Source organism: Engraulis encrasicolus, chromosome 5 (assembly GCF_034702125.1).
Source record: "Engraulis encrasicolus isolate BLACKSEA-1 chromosome 5, IST_EnEncr_1.0, whole genome shotgun sequence".
NCBI lineage: Eukaryota > Metazoa > Chordata > Actinopteri > Clupeiformes > Engraulidae > Engraulis > Engraulis encrasicolus.
The window spans coordinates 47,863,722-47,881,221 of NC_085861.1; the positions used below are offsets into that span (position 1 = coordinate 47,863,722).

General features: G+C 46.9%; 1 protein-coding gene across 3 annotated transcripts in view; it reads left to right on the top strand.

The window, feature by feature from the left end:
- The window catches only part of dop1a (DOP1 leucine zipper like protein A), a 69,166-nt gene that overhangs the window by 30,536 nt on the left and 21,130 nt on the right, over nt 1–17,500 (top strand). For all 3 annotated transcript variants that reach the window (XM_063199606.1, XM_063199607.1, XM_063199608.1), the window contains exons 15-28: nt 1–340; nt 1,212–1,486; nt 3,513–3,665; nt 4,313–4,413; nt 5,061–5,356; nt 5,728–6,971; nt 8,096–8,288; nt 8,668–9,026; nt 9,440–9,655; nt 10,268–10,920; nt 12,267–12,378; nt 13,358–13,540; nt 14,634–14,759; nt 15,247–15,381. The exon at nt 1–340 is cut by the window's left edge and continues 147 nt beyond it. In XM_063199606.1, the coding sequence (XP_063055676.1) occupies nt 1–340; nt 1,212–1,486; nt 3,513–3,665; nt 4,313–4,413; nt 5,061–5,356; nt 5,728–6,971; nt 8,096–8,288; nt 8,668–9,026; nt 9,440–9,655; nt 10,268–10,920; nt 12,267–12,378; nt 13,358–13,540; nt 14,634–14,759; nt 15,247–15,381 (4,386 nt within the window). The remainder of the gene's footprint in view (nt 341–1,211; nt 1,487–3,512; nt 3,666–4,312; nt 4,414–5,060; nt 5,357–5,727; nt 6,972–8,095; nt 8,289–8,667; nt 9,027–9,439; nt 9,656–10,267; nt 10,921–12,266; nt 12,379–13,357; nt 13,541–14,633; nt 14,760–15,246; nt 15,382–17,500) is intronic.

Consider the following 17,500-nt stretch of genomic DNA (forward strand, 5'->3'; position numbering starts at 1 on the left):
CAGTTCCAGCACTTCCTGTCCCGCCTCATCACCCTATACATCACTTCCTCTTCCTCTGACGACAGTGCTGGGGCTGTCACCGAGACCCAGAGGTCATCACAGTACCAGAGACCTCCCAAAATGGACACGCTGAAAGTGGGGGGGACGGGGGCTGTCGCGACGACAAGGCAGGGGCAAGTGGGCGGAGACGAGGTGGACGAGCAGGGGCGGAGCCTGGAGCAGAGGGAGTGCCTATTGGCCTTCACCGCCGCCTGTCAACTCTTCCTGGAGTGCTCCAGCTTCCCCGTTTACATCGCCGAGGGCAATATGAAGGCCACGCCCTCCACCGAGGAGCTCGCAGGTAAGGAGGGCAAAGGTCAGACTCAAGGTCAAAGTCAGTCATTGGGTTAGTTCGTGTTAGTGATGCTTTTGCTGTAACCAGAATGCATCAAACAGGCAAACTACGCATGCACGCTGCATAGCAAAAGCATCACTGCTTCATCAGGAATGAACCCATTATTGCCAATTTCCTCACATTTTTGTGTCCTCAGCAGGCATACAAATGAATCAAAATGTTCAGGTGAGGAGATAAAAGTCAGTCAAATTCAACTGACAACTTCTTCACCTACAGTAGATATATAGTACAAAATAATTAAAATCTCAGGCTCAAGTGTTTAAGATGAGAATGAGATTGAATCTGAAATCCCTTCTTAGTGAATTATACAGCGAATGAGTGATTTTGGAGGTCAGATGACCCGATTTGTTAGCAGTAAGCTTCTGCTCCTACATGTATCTCATGGAACAAATTGCAAAAGGACTTGAAATTAACCATTGAGAGATTTTAACTCCAGGATTACATCACTTGAGACTGAGTCCCTCATTTGTATTTGTTTTAATGGATTTGTTATTGTTTTACATGTTGTTTATTTTAATGCAACTGAAATTTTAATCTTGTATCTTGTGCCTTCACCTGGCCAGGATGCCGTTGTAAGACAGATTTTTATTCTCAATGGGTCTACTTATTTTCCTGGTAAAATAAAGGTTAAATAAAAAGAAAATGGTCTAAAAAGACACACATGCTATTGGCAAGGCAAATTCAGTTGTAACATTTCGAGGGCTTATCCCCATTCATCATCCCAATTGCAAAAATGTGCTCTGCTTAGGTTAACAGCGGAGCACCAGAATGTAATGCACTGCAATGTTGAGTTGTAATGTATATTGTTGGTCAGCAGATGGCGACGGCGAGCGCCCTCCCGGCTGGCTGCAGTGCCTGATGGATGCCAGCTGTGCGGCGGTGGACTTCAGCATCCAGGCGGTGGCCATCTCGCTCCTTATGGATCTGGTGGGCCTCACCCAGTCCGTAGCCATGGTTACAGCCGAGCGGGTGGGCAGCTCGGACCCCGCGCCTCCCATGAGCCCCAGCCAGGGCCGAGTGGCCGTGGTCATCAGGCCCCCGCTCACGCAAGGCATCCTCAAGTACATCGCAGAGAAGACCAACTTCTTCAAGGTTTGTGTTGTATTATGCAATGTAATGCATGCCCGGTACTAATATAATATGAGTTGGTTACAGCAAGTTGAACAGGAGACCAATTTCTTCAAGGTTTGTGTGAGAGAGAGATTTGGTTCACAATCACATTATCATTATCACCCAACACTACCTTATTTTTCCTATAAGAGTGATTCTACGATTCCCCTACGCTTTTGGCAAAAGCAAAATGTCAATTATCAGTATTTTTTTCAACTAAATGACCTAGATGTTTACATAGTGTACTGTATATATTTAAGTTTCCAAACAAACAAATTGCCAAGCTTAATCTTAAATCATTTGATAAATACTCTAATGAAAGCTAACATTTGCTTAATTATTTTGTCAACAGTGTTATGGACAAATACTATGTCATTTCAAACATATATAAAAATACTACAGAGTTGAAACAATATATGTTTGAAAGTGCTTATGTCCCTTAGCAGTAATGTTGTCATTAATCTGTGCAACTGATATAGAAAATGTGATTGTTGAGCTTCATAAGTAGGATTTTATGAGTCACTGTGATACAGACTGACACATTTTTCATCATAAATCCCTGTAACGTCTGATTTGAATATAGTCACCCTCCTTACACAAGACTTCCTTCTCCAGAGATAATCCCTAGTGTATGTTCATAGGATTTTTCCAACACATAAGGGATCAATAGCGCAAAAAACACTTTCAAAACAGTCAACCGTGTTACTCAACTGTGTTACGGTCAACAGTGCAGGGGAACAAGTCGGCACTTTTTTAGGAGAAAAAACAGAGCAGACAAACCCATCTCCAGAACGCAAATTTTTTTGTTTGTTTGTCTGTCGATTGATCTATAAATTGGCAAAAACATACTCCTCCTCAACTGTCATCAGTGTTGCCAGATTGGGCTGGTTCCCGCCCAATTGGGCTGCTTAGGATGGCCGTGTGCGGGTAAAAATGGCATCTATCAGAAAAACCTTCCCACTGCCATATAAATCAATAGAATTGGGCGGGTTTTTAGGGCGGATTTTGATCATTTTTTGGGCTGGAAATCATCAGCCTCATCTGGCAACCCTGACTGTCATACTTAATTGTAACACCATTGACGGTAACACCGTTGACATTTCAGCCATTTTTATGGTGTTGTGCTAACTGAGGACCTCAGAAGTTCCACCACAACACCTTAATCAATTCATGTATCTGTATGCTTTATCTGTGTTTTTCTACATGTGATTTCTAATTCAGATTCTTATGAATATGTTGATAACACAGTTGACAGGCAATTTTCCCGCTATGAGAACATCAAAAAGAATGGATTAAATTATGGAAGGATGGAGCTCAAAATTTATCAAAAAATCCCGTATCCTGCCAAAGAGGTTATGACATCACGTGATGTTATTCGTATGGCCTAAGACCAAACCATTACTGATTTATGGAGGAGGTTTCAGACCGTGACACGGTTAACACAGTTTTCGTGGACACACACAAAATGGCAAATTTCATGTATAATGGAAAGGACAGTGGTCTTTCTGACAGTTTTGTCATATTGTGATGATTACTGTGAATCAACATTTGCAATCGTCTTGGGCAAAACAAGTTTCTTTACATGCTAATATGAAGACTGAATGTGACATTTGGAAAACAGGACGGCATGAAAACGCCCAAAACCAGTATTGAATATTCATTCTTGCTGAGGGAAATAATGCTATGTCCACACTTTCTGTATTAGATGAAGGATAAATGTTTTCTAATGTCCAAAACATCATTGGATGCAGTTAATAGTTAGTGGAATTGCCAAATAAAATCCACGGACTTAAAAATGTAGGCGAATTAGAGAATCACTCATAACTTCTCGTCAATAAGTCCTGGCCATATTTCTCTATTTCTCTCTTTCTTTCTTTCTTTCTTTCTTTCTTTCTTTCTTTCTTTCTTTCTTTCTTTCTTTCTTTCTTTCTTTCTTTCTTTCTTTCTTTCTTTCTCCCTTTCTTTCTTTTGCTCTATCTATCTATCTATCTATCTATCTATGTTATAGACGGTGGCGTTGATCCTGTGGGAGCAGCTGGGTGAGGGCACCCCTCAGCATCACCAGCGCAGTGTGGAGCTCTTCTACCAGCTGCACAACCTGGTGCCCTCCTCCAGCACCTGCGAGGACGTCATCAGCCAGCAGCTCATGCACCGGGACAAGGTACACGCGCAGCGCGCACACACGCCGCACAGACAGACAGACAGACAGACAGACAGACAGACAGACAGACAGACAGACAGACAGACACACAGACACACAGACACACAGACACACAGACACACACACAGACAGACACACAGACAGACACACAGACAGACACACAGACAGACACACAGACAGACACACAGACAGACAGACAGACACACACACACACAGACACACACACAGACAGACACACACACACACACACAGACACACACACACACACACACACAGTGGTGGTCCTACCATGAGTTGCGCCCTGGGCGACGCACCCTTCGATGCCTGGCCCCTTTCGCGACAGCACTGCCCCCAGCGAAAAACAATCGGCAAAAAATGCTTATAATAACTGACAAAAAACACTAATATTTTTATTTCAACGATGTGGTAATAGTGTAGAAACAACAACGATTTAAACGATGTTTTACATGTTAACTGTTTAAACATGCTTATAGGAATTTTGTGTCTGTGCCTGGTCGGCCCGCCCCTTGGACCACCCCTGCACACACACACTTACACACACACTGACACACAAAGATACTGCCACATACACACACACACACACACACAAACTTGTAAATGCAATTGCTGGACTGTGTATTTTCTAGAGGGTGCGTTTGGAGACCCATGTGAAGTTCTCTGTGCTGTGGCATCTGACCAGGGACCTGAACATCACCAAGTCTTCCCCCTTCAACCGCACCTTTGACAGGTACGCCTCTGCCTTTCTGTCGCTTTTTCAAAGACAAATGATGTCCAGGTTTACCACCCCTTTATCCTTTCTTTCTATCCATACTGTAACTCCCTTCTTTCCCCTTTTAGTTATCTTAGCCCTTGTTAGCCTCAAAGACCTACTTTGTGTTTTACATTACAGTATGAAAAAACCCCTATCGCTGTAGCGCCCTCTTTACTTCATTCTCTTCTCTGTGTCCTTCGTTCCCTCTCCCTCCATCTCCACCCCTCTATCCCTTTTTTCTCATTTCATTTGCCGTGTTATTATTCTTGCTGTGTTCTTATTGAACTGCATCAATCGCACACAGGGCCCCAGGGCACTGATAGGCCCCCCAATATGGCCTGCCATGGTTAAGATAAGGCCCCCCACCACCAATACAGGTGGGCCCTGGGCCCAGGGGCAAGAGCCCCACTTGCCCCCCCTATAGCTCCGCCATGCCATGACCTGCATCTGTGTACTGTATGTGATGCACTATACAAATAGGCGTACCCTCTATCCCTTTGTTTCCTATTCCATTTGTTGTGTTCTTATATTGTACTTTTATATTTTTTATCTCTTTGAACTGTATCTATGTCTGTGAATGAAATGTGCTATACACATAACATTGCCTCCCTCGCTCCCCCCAGGTCTCTGTTCATCATGCTGGACAGCCTGTGCTACTGGGACGGCTCTGCCAGTGCGGTGGGCCGGGCGTGGCTGGACCAGGTGCTGCAGCGCCACGACATCGCCCGCGTCCTGGAGCCCCTGCTGCTGCTGCTGCTGCACCCCAAGACCCACCGCGTCTCCATCCAGCGCGTGCAGGCCCAGCGCCACTGGCGCCACAACTTCTCCCAGCCCGGCCCGCCAGAGCCGCCCGAGATGGACCCCTCCGACCCCGACCGCTCCGAGCCCATCTACATGAGGGACTCTGGCTTCTCTGACAGTAAGATTCCAGCAGCCATTATGCACTCTTTTTTCGTCATTTTAATAACCAATAATCCTTTGTACTTGTATCTGTCACTTTAAACATTTTTGGTGGTACTTTGGTAGTCCATGGGAGCCTAGGAATACCTTAAGGATTTTCTGGGCATTCATGAAGGTTTATAATGGATGAAAACAACTGTGTACATACCATACTCACATCTCCATTTGTAAAGTACCATAATGTCATGTTATTATTAGCCTTCAGGACTTAAATTGACACAGCACATTGTAAAATAAGTTTTTAATGGTGATAAGAAAAAAAGGGTCATAGACGATGTATGCACATTACTAAATTGTGAAAGCTGCTTTTGTTTGTTTGTGACTCCTCAGACTACAACCATGGCGACGGCCTGAGGGGGCCTCGCGGCGTTCGCGTGCTCCCGTTGGACGATATGGAGCCCTTCAGCCTGACCGTCAACCCGCTGAGCGACAGCCTGTCCCTGCTCAGCCTGAGCAGCGAGAACCTGCAGCTGTGCGGCGACTTCGTCACTGCCGGCGACCAGCAGGGGGAGACAGAGCTGCAGCTGCAGAGCTCCGACTCCAGCGGCGGCTCCAACAACTCCACCATCGACAACGGCAGCTTTGAGGAGCCCGAGGGGGGAGGCACGGGAGGTGGAGATGGTGGAGCTGATGGTGATGGAGATGGTGATGGGGGCGAGGGAGTAAATGGGTGCAGTTCCACAGCCGAGCCACCAGAGGGAGCTCCAGAGGATGCGGACGACGGCGACGAGGTGGTGGTGTTGGGGGAGCGGGAGGAGGAGGAGGTGGTGGTGGAGGAGGAGGGGGAGGTGTCAGGGGTGCTGGATGAGCTTCTAGAGAAGGTGGTGCAGGTCCTGGAGGCGGAACCTTCAGACCTGGTCGCTGGTGACCCAGTCGCAGACCCAGACACAAACGACGACGCAGATGCAGAGACCGGCCAGGACATTCCCATCGAGGCCTGGCCTCAGACAGACACGGACAGTACAAACTCCAACTCCTCCTCCATAGCCTCTGCCTCCACCTCTGTCTACGCCTCCACCACGGAGATCTCCACAGCGGGCCAGAGACTCGCCCTTGGGCCCTTCCCCACTGGTGCCAACCACCGAACGCTCCCCGAACTAGTAGCCGGAGGCACGCTGGAGTTCCTCTCCATCGCCACCAGTGGAGGAGGGGGCACCAGCGTCTCCGAGGCCCCCACCCCCACCACCTCCGCCAGCGTGGCCCCTACCCCGTCCACCGGCGCTCCTCGACCAGACGAGCGTCACGAGGGCATCACCCGGCACAGCTCTTCCCCATCCATCGTCATGCTACCGGACAACAGTAGCACTAGCAGCAGCGGCGGCGGGGTTAGCGGGGTCAGTAGAGCAGGTGTTATTAGTAGTAGGGGTAGCGGTCCCAGCGTCGGAGGAGGGAGCAGCGTAGGGGGGTCGTCGACAGACCTGAGCGTGTTGCACACGACGACGGTGGACGACCTCCAGGCCCGCAAGCGCAGCCACAGCAGCACGCAACTCAGCCTGAAAGGCAAGATCATGGAGAGGCTGGCCGACAAGTCGCCGGGGGCCAAGCCCAAGATCAAGAAGGCCAAGCGCAAGGAGGTACTTGGTTTTACTTTACTAGCCTGTCTTTTTGACTGTCACAAGTGAGATATAGGCCCGTTCTCAATGCCTAGTGTTCTAGCCTTGCTAGGACGTGAAACGCCCAGTCATTGGATACTATTTGGCGAACTCCGCGGAGTATCCAATCACCAGGCGTTTCGCGTCTTAGCAAGGCTAGAACACTGAGTATTGAGAAGTGGCCATAGTTTGGGTTGGGTTTGGGAATCGACTATTTTTATCTGTAGGGGAGGTCGCTCTACTTAAGTCTTGCATCTTTTGTCGACAACAACTTTATCTAATAATACTATTTGTTCTTGCCCTCTCTCCCCGGTCTGTTATTGGGATCCCGAACTCAGGAAAAGATTTCAGCCAGGGTGTCCACCATGCTGTCCTTCAAATCAGAACAAGCGCAGATTGGAACACGTGCTGAATGGGAATTCCGAGGCTATTGTTTTACTAAAGTAGTGCTACTATTGTTTTGTTGACGTATTATAGTACAGGTATTAGTGTATTTTATGAAGTTAGTAGTAGTAGTAGTTGTAACTTTTGTCTCAGTATGGGCAAGTAGTGTGAAGTAGTGTGTGAAGTGTGATGTAGTGAATATTAAAAACTCACTCGTACCCAAATTCTCACAAAACATATCAGACACATAAAAAATAGGATAGGAATGAAATATAGGCAAAGAATAAAATATGCAAATCTTAATGGTAGCTGACACTAGTAACAATTTAAGCAGTAGTGTTGCCATTGTCTTCACTATTTTACCAACAGCACCCTCTTAACAGCTACTATACATATTCTGTATTCCTATGCAAATTTAATTGAAGAGGTTTTTTTTCCAAAACATTGTCAAATTCCTTTAAAATTACTGTAAAACTCCTTCCTTTAAATGCAAAAGTGTCCATTTGCAATTTCAGTGCTGGAATGTAAATTAGAACTGGGTATAAATAATTTCATTTTTGTATTATTATTATGATTTTTAAAATGTAAACAAACAAAACAAAATGTTATATAGTATTTGGAAAATACCTCTACAATTGTTAAGCACACTGGACCCTGAAAACCAAACCTTTGTATATCACTATTGTTGTTACTAATGTCTTATCATTTTTGATGGTCTTCAGGAGGAGCGGAAGAGGCAGCAGCAGCAACAGCAGCTCCATGGTGACCGCAGCCGTCCGCCCAGCATCTTCTTCGGGGACAGCCTGGACCTGGAGAACTGGTACAGCTGTGGAGAGGGCGAGGTCTCGGAGATCGAGAGTGACATGGGCTCCCCCAGCGGAGGAGGAGCAGGAGGAGGAGGTGGATCAGGAGGAGGTGCATACTGCACTATTAACCCCCACTAACACTAACACCACACACACACTCACACACTGACTCGCTCTCTCTTTGGCGCTATTGCACTTTAACACATACATGGCTGCTGTAATAAATTTGCTGTTACCAGAATGGCAATGTCGCATGAAAGTCCTGTGTAATGTCATAAGTACTAGTGAGGACTGTGGTAGTTAAGTATTTTCAATGACTACTACAGCATTCCCTCTGGCGGAACGGTGTGCATTATTTGGCCAGCCTCCCTACACATACTGTACCTACACACGCCTATGCACAACAACTGTAATTTCACTACTTTCACTGTCACTGTTTTACATCGTGTGACAAATAAAAGTCCTTGTACCTTTTGTATCCTCGTCAGGTGGCAACGGCGGGTCCAAGCACTCACGTCTCTCCCCTTCGTCGGGCACCTCCCCTCCGCCTCCGCGCTTCAACATCCACCCTCTGTACCAGCACGTGCTGCTCTACCTGCAGCTGTACGACTCGTCGCGGACGCTGCACGCCCTGACGGCCATCGCCGCCATGCTGCGGGCCTCGCCGCCGGGCTTCGTCAGCGCCATCGCCACCACCGCCGTCAACCACACGCACACGCCGCAGCTGGCCCTGCTGCAGAGCCTGCTGGCACGCCACCGCGTCTCCGTGATGGGCAAGGACTTCTACTGCCCCATCCCGCAGCAGGACGCCCACGCGCACCCCTTCAGGGGAGCCATGTTCCTCGAGGTCTGTGGATCTTGCATATCACTGTATCTATTCTTGTGTATCTCCCTTTATGTTCCTCGAGGTCTTCCTTCTTCCATGGTCATTTTCCTTTTTGGTGACCTTAGAGGTCATGTCTGTTCATATCTTGCTTGTCTGAAGGTCTGAAATCATTTCAACATTTAAAAAGATAATGTTGACATAAATGCGACAATTGGATATGTATGCATTGTCACCAGTGTTTCCCAGTATCAATCAATCAATCAATCAGTCAACCAATGATTTTTTGTTAGATATTTTTCTGCCTTTTTTGCCTTAATTAGACACAACAGTTTGAGAGGAGACAGGAAAGTGAAAGGAGAGAGACAGGAAAGGATCGGGAAATGACCTCGGGCCGTAACAGCACAGTGCCAATTAATATCCCTTCTGTCCTGCAGGTGGTGCTGTCACTCTGCTTGTACTTCCTGCGCAGCTACTACGCCGCGCACGTGCCGGCGACGGCCCAGGACCTGGCCGGCAACCGGGCCATGCAGCTGACCAGCGTGGAGGTGCTGACGCTGCTCTTCAGCGAGCTGGCCAAGGTCACCGGCCAGTCGGCCAAGGGCTTCGCCAGCTTCATTAGCGATGTGCTCTCCAAGTGCAAAGTACAGAAGGTGAGTGAGGGAGGGAATGGAGCACTGTGTGTGTCTGTGTGTGTGTGTGTGTGTGTGTGTGTGTGTGTGTGTGTGTGTGTGTGTGTGTGTGTGTGTGTGTGTGTGTGTGTGTATTTGTGTGTGTGTGCACGCACGTGTGTTTTTGTTTGTTGCCAGGTTCATCTTTTGAACTATGGAACAGTAGAGTACAGTACTGGAGTGATGATGTCAGTGATGATGAAATAGTGAAATTTGGCAGTTTCAAGTTAGCAACAGTTACTTTAACCTAACAATTTATACATGCATGTCACTGACTTACTTGAGATACCTCCTTATACTTTTTTTTATTCTGTAACGTGTTTATTGTGGCCATGAACCACCCTTTTGGTCTCTAATGCCTCTTTTCCACTGCTAGTTTCTGGTAGGCCTACAGCTTGACACTGCGCGACTCGGCCGCCACTTTTTGCTTTACGATTGAGCTGTGTCGTGCCTATTCGAAAAGCAAAAAATGGCAGTCGAGTCGCGCTGTGTGGAGCTGTAGGCCTAGCAGAAAACCTGCAGTGGAAAAGAGGCATAATTTGCTGTAGAAATGACATTACTTGAATGCCTGCACCTCTCCTATGTGTCCACCAGGTGGTGCTACACTGCCTGCTCTCATACATCTTCAGCGCCCAGAAGTGGCATGAGCAGCGCTGCAGTGGCGTCAACTCTGCCGCCGTGGAGGAAGGCCTGTCGGAGGACAGCGTCATCAACCTATCAGAGGACCAGCTAGACGGATGCTCCGCCCTCCAGTCCCAGCTGCTCCGCCTCCTCCAGAGCCTGGTGGTGCTGGAGCACCGGGTCCTCTCGCCCTCCGACGAGCACAACCCCGACGGGGCCAGCAGCGGGGCCGGGGTGGGCGCAGGCGCAGGCGTCGGTGGTGGTGGTTCGGGTGTGGGTGGTGGAGGTAGCGGGGGTGGCAGCGGTAGCGGTGGCCCAGGAGGGTTTGAGCTTCTGGTGGGTGAGGTGGAGCACGTGAGCCCCCAGCAGCCCTTCACCTCGCTGCAGTACATGCACGGGCAGCCCATCACGGCCCAGGGCATGTTCCTGTGCGCCGTGATCCGGGCCCTGCACCAGAACCACGCCTGCAAGATGCACCCGCAGTGGATCAGCCTGATCACCGCCACGCTGCCCTACATGGGCAAGGTGCTGCGGCGCGTGGTGGCCTCCGTCACGCTACAGCTCTGCCGCAACCTGGACAACCTGCTGCAGCAGTACCGCTACGAGACTGGCCTTACCGAGACCAGGTGGGTAATGTAACATAGCATAAAACCAACATACTATCTGTAATATAACATAGCGTAGCATACACAACCTGCTGCAGCAGTACCGCTACGAGACAGGCCTTACCGACACCAAGTGGGATATACCACATAGCATTACATCGTAACATAACATAGCACAACTTGCTGCAGCTATGAGACCGGCCTTACCGACACAAGGTGAGAAATATAACATAACGTAATAATAACACAATAACAACATACTATCTTAATATAACATAGCATAAGATACTCACCGAAGCCAGATGGAAAATGCAACATGGCATAACTGCTCAAGATAACAAGATAACATAGCGTAGTTTAGCATGCGCAACCTGCTTTGGAAGTACCGCTGCAAGATGGGCCTTACTAACACCAGGCTGGATTTATAACTGACATAAGCATACTGTAATGTAACAACATGAACATAACACATAGCATAATGTTATACCACAATCTGCTGCAGCAGTACCAGTACAAGACCGGCCTCACCCGACACCACCTGACACCTGACACCACCACTTGCATACCATCGCACAATCTGGCACAGCAGAACTGTGCGTGACCGGACTCACCGATACCAACTGGGAAATACACTATAACATACAGTTGCATGGCACAACATAATACAGTATAGCACAGCACAGCACAACACAGTACCGCACTACACAACCTGGTGCTTATAATGTAATGGAATATATTTAATGTAATATAATATAATATAATATGTCATATCTATGTTACACATTGTAATCCTATTGTAATTATATGACATTATACTGTGCTATAAAAACAATACATGAATTAAATATTGTATTAGAGTACACAATTTTATCCAAAACAACTTACAAAAAAAGGACGTCAACAAGCTACAGATATGCAGAGAACAGAGTAAGCAAAGGCATTGCAAAGTAAGTGAGGCTCAAAATCCTGCCCAGTCTCAGTCAGAAGTCCAGAGCTCAGGCCCATGACACTAGATGGCAGTGTAAGACTGCATTTCAGATGTGTGTCTATATGTGGCATTGGAAGATGCCATACTCAGCAACAGACACGCATGGATGAACACATCAGACACATGTATGATGCTGCCATGCAGTAATAATGCGCTACTGTGTGTGTGTGAGTGTGCGTACGTGCGTGCGTGCGTGCATGCTTGTTTGTCTGCTTGTGTGCATGTGTTTATGTGTGTTTATGTGTGTGTGTGTGTGTGTGTGTGTGTGTGTGTGTGTGTGTGTGTGTGTGTGTGTGTGTGTGTGTGTGTGTGTGTGTGTGTGTGTGTGTGTGTGTGTGTGTGTGTGTGTGTGTGTATGTATGCGTTCGTGTTTTCTCAGGCCCCAGTGGATGGCCCTGTGCATTCCTCCTGACCTGATTCTGACGGTGCTGGAGGGAGTGACTGCCATCATCCACTACTGCCTGCTGGACCCCAGCTCACAGTACCACCAGGTGGGGGCGCCAAAACACCACAAGAGCATCTCGCATCACTACACACAGTGCCTCGTCCTTGCATCCAACTGGGCACTTGGTTACAAGGGTTGGATTCCAATATGCGGACTTCCGTCCTCCCTTGCTCACTTGCCTGCTTGTGACCTCATGATGACGTCACTGACGGCAGAAAATTACTTCAGTATCTTGCAAAAGCACGATTCTAATGTAATTTCCTTATTTGCAATCTGAATGGTGAATGAAGAAACAGTCCCCCAACAATTGTTGTGGCTAGGCTGACAGCAGGGAAACTTTATTGTCTTCTCCATGGAGGCAAGACGCCAGAAAAATGCAAGGCCACAAGCACAAGTGGAGGACGGGAGTGCGCATATTGGAGTGCACCCCTTGCCTCATCAATCAGTCGCCTGGGCAGTGGTTACTATATCTTAGAGCACATTGGAAGCACATTGATGAGCACAGTTACATGAGAGTAATATTCCAATTTCAATCAATGTTCAATCAATATTCCATTTGAAGCGGAATACTCTGTGCATGTATTCACGCTCATTGCTTACGTGGAAAAAGCCAATTAGGCAACTAGCCAACCATTTACAAGCTGTATATGTTCACAAACTACAGCCAAGCAGGACCTCAGTGAAAAAATCACTTTCCCCTAAGCAATTGTACTTGTGACTTCATGCCGACTGCAAGGATAGGCATTTAAACTTCAATCCATGTAGTAGATACTTAAAATCTTAATAGTTCTCGTGTGTTTTATGGTTTTGTTTTGAAGTTCATGTTGTTTTTAAATCTCTGTAATTTGTATGTATGTGTGCGTGTGTATGTATGTGTCTGTGGGCGCTTTAAATGTGTGACCATGCATGAATAACGTGTGTCTGTGTCTGTGTCTGTATGTCTCTTTGTCTGTATGTCTCTTTGTCTGTCTCTCTGTCTGTCTGTCTGTCTGTCTCTCTGTCCACCTGCATCCTCCCCCTTGTAGCTCCAGGTGGGTGTGGACCAGAAGCACCTGGGGGAGGCGCGTGCGGGCATCCTGTCCATACTGCACACCATCATGTCCTCCGTGACCCTGCTGTGGAGCATCCTCTACCTGGTGGACAACTCAGACCGGCCCATCGGGGCCGCCGCATGCTTCTCCTCCAACATCAACCTCGGCTCCACCAAGGTAACACACACGCAAAACACATGCACATGAATAAGCACACACATGCACATAAGGCAAGGCAAGTTTATTTGTATAGCGCATTTCATACACAGGTGCTTCACAAGATTAACAAATGCAAAAAAAGAAAGGAAACATGGAAGAAATAAGGAATTATATTAGAGTCAAAGAACATTAAGATAAAACATAAGGTAAAATGATAGTAATCACGCATACACACACTCACGCACACGCACACACACACACACACACACACACACACACACACACACACACACACACACACACGCACACGCTCACACATGCTCACACACGCTCACAGATACAGTACATACAGATACATACAGTACACGATATGCTTAATACACATTGAATGTATTACTTTCTCACACACACACACACACACACACACACACACACACACACACACACACACACACACACACACACACACACACACACACACACACACACACACACACACACACACACACTAATCTGGCTATTATGACTTCAAAGCTCGGTGATCATTGGTCTGGAAAAGACAACTCATGCAATCAATAAATCAAATATTTCCTTTGCCTTAGCTGCCAGGTGGGTCAATGAAGGAAGCAATGCGCTTTGCCTATGTAAACCCGCCCCAAAGATCCAGTGGAAATGCTCAAATTGAATTGTCTCTAATTCCTGAAGGGATTTGAGACATCAGAGATAGTCATCTTTGCCAGGCTTATTGGATGGGCTCACAATAACACACACTATGATTTCTTCATACCTGTCAACCCTCCCGTTTTTCTTGGGAACCTTCCTATTTCCTATTCCCTACATGCTCCTTTCCACCTGGCACGCAGACTTTCAGTATGAAAAGCAGAGTAGAACGCACTGTCCGACTTGTCACTGTTGCTCCGTTGACTGTCAGAATTTGGACTATTGAAAATGTTCAGGTTTTTTTGGCATAAAATCTGTGAATTATCAGATTTTTTGAAGCTGAAAGTTGACCTGTATGGATCCATTCCTAATATTTCTCACGATAACACATACTATGACGCTCACGATCCATCTCTGATATTTCTCTCTCTCTTTCTCTGGCGCCTGGTAGAACCTGCGTCAGCAGATCCTGGAGCTGCTGGGTCCGATCTCCATGAACCACGGGGCCCACTTCATGGCAGCCATCGCCTACGTCTGGAACGAGAGGAAACAGGTCAAGAGCTCAAACAGGAATAAGGTACTGTACAAAAATGTGTGTTTGTATCTGTGTGTGCGTGTGCGTGTGCGTGTGCGCGCACGTGTGTGTGTGTGTGTGTGTGTGTGTGTGTGTGTGTGTGTGTGAAAGGACCTCTCCAACAAGGCCATCGCTCCCTAAAGCAAACCGTTTTTCTGACAGATGGGTGGCTAAACATAGTGAGGTTTAGAGTCATGTCCATGCGTCGAAAAACTGTGTGAGCGAGCAGGTGCTTGTGTGTGTGTTTAAGTACAGTATGTGTGAGTGTGTTGTGAAGCCGACATGGGGGGACAAAGGGAACAGTGGTCTCGGGCCCATGGAGGGGGGGTCAGAATTGGCTTCTCATTATATTGTATTGGTTGGAGGGACCTTTCAGATAACTTTTTCCCAGGTCTGGCCAGAGCTGTCAGTGGCCCTGTGTGTGTGTATGTGTTTGCCTGCACTGACCGTGTGTGTGTGTGTCTGTGTGTGTCTGTGTGTGTGTGTGCAGGTGATCCCCAGTGCGTGTGAGGAGCAGCTGCTGTTGGTGGAGCTGGTGCGCTCTGTGAGCGCCATGCGGACCGAGACGGTCATCCAGACGGTCAAGGAGGTGCTGAAGCAGCCGCCCGCCATCGCCAAGGAGAAGGTAACCTAGCAACACTAATACCACCTTATTATTACCCCGCCCACTAACCCCGCCCATTTCAACATTCTCCTACAGTAGGTGTCCTAGTTCTGGTAAGGCTGGGGTCATAGCCCTAGTGCTAGTGATTTAGCCTTGGCAACTGCAAGCAAAATAGTTGCTAGCGAGTCCTGTCCTCCCTTGCTTAATTACCTCCTTGTGGCCTCGTGATGATGTCACGGACGACAGAATTGTATTTCAATATCTCGCAAAGGCTCAATTCTAATGTCATTTTCTCATTTGCAAATGAGATGGTGAATGAAGAAAAGTTGTTGTGGCTAAACTGACAGCGGGGAAACTTTATTGTTTTCTCCACGGAGCCGGTCGTCAGCGAAACGCAAGGCCACAAGCAGCACAGGGCAAGGACGGGAGTCCGCATGTTGGAATGCACTCATTCCATGCACCCATTCCATGGATTATTATGTGCATAGGAAAACGCACACTAGCCTAGCTTTTAATACTTAATTCTAAAGGTCAGGACAAGTAAGACTCGCCCAGCAAAAAGGATGGTCACCAACTATAGAAAGATAAGACTGGCCTAGCAATCCTGCTGCATGCTATACAATAGGAAAAAAAGCACAAAAGGCGTAGTGTCCTTGGAGCAATTCCAGGGAGCGTTCTTATTCGATGGCCCTACAAGTAAGTTGCAGCATTCTCAGTCTCTTATTCGAACTACAGATGAACCGCGTCAGAGTAAAAAGCCTTTTAACTCTCAAAATACATTTGCACATGCAAATATTTATAGACTCAGACTGGAGCAACATGACTTGACATTGGCTGCAGAAAAAAAAGTCGTGGGCAAGCCTAGCAACAGCGCTCCATTACATACTGTAAATAAAAAAAACCTCCCCTCGATCACTCCATCACTTGGCTTTTTACTATCTCCCCACTAATTAAAATGTTTGGCCCTGACCTGTGAATCACTTCAGAGAGAAGCACCTGCCAAATTGTTGAATGTCAACGGTTATTAATTCCATGACCTTTTAGATTTATGATGGAAGAAGTTCACTTCCTTCTTTACACAGAAATTAAAAACTATGTGTGTTAATGCGTGAGTGAGTGAGTGAGTGAGTGAGTGAGTGAGTGAGTGAGTGAGTGAGTGAGTGAGTGAGTGAGTGAGTGAGTGAGTGAGTGAGTGAGTGAGTGAGTGAGTGAGTGAGTGAGTGAGTGAGTGAGTGAGTGAGTGAGTGAGTGAGTGAGTGAGTGAGTGAGTGAGTGAGTGAGTGAGTGAGTGAGTGAGTGGCTGTTAGTGCGGTGTGTTGTCATGCCGTTACGCTTGTGGAGCTCTCTCAGCCTTTTTTGGCTTTTGTTCAGCTCCTACATTACTGTAAGAGTGCACTCTAATTAATTTAATGTTGCAGAGAGAGAGAGAGAGAGAGAGAGAGAGAGAGAGAGAGAGAGAGAGAGAGAGAGAGAGAGAGAGAGAGTTGGGGGAAGATATTACTCCTCCTCTTTTGACATGTTAATAATATCCCTCTTGGAGCTTTTCTGGCACGCAGTTTAGACAGACTGAAACTCTCTGTTATCCTTTCAATACTTCTAGAACAGTGAACATGGATGACAAAGATAGGCAAGATAGGTGTTAGGGGCTGATATACTGTATAATTTTTCAGATCAATTGAAGGGATTTTTAAAACTCTAACAACATTGCTATTGTAATCATTTAAATTTAAGAGATGTTGGGCTCCGATATTTGTTAATATTTACATTGAGTATTTGTGTTTTAGCGTTTGTGCTGTAATATTATGATAGCTTTGATCTTTATTATCATTTTATGGCTTGGTGTGAAAATGACTTAATTCTAACCGTGCGAACATGAACACAAGAGAGACAACGGCAATTGAAGTAATTAACTTTCTACTTTAGACGAGCAGGCGACAAAAAGAGACAAAAGCAATTTTGGCGATGAGGTGATTTTAGCGACATTTGTGACCGTTTGTAGTTGAACCACAGCGAATATTGTGCTAATGAGCTATACAATCTGAAACAATACGAAACAACTTAACTGTCAGTTTTCACTGACATTCATTTTGCATACCTGAACAAGACTCGTTTAGGGAAGGACAAGACGTACATATAACAT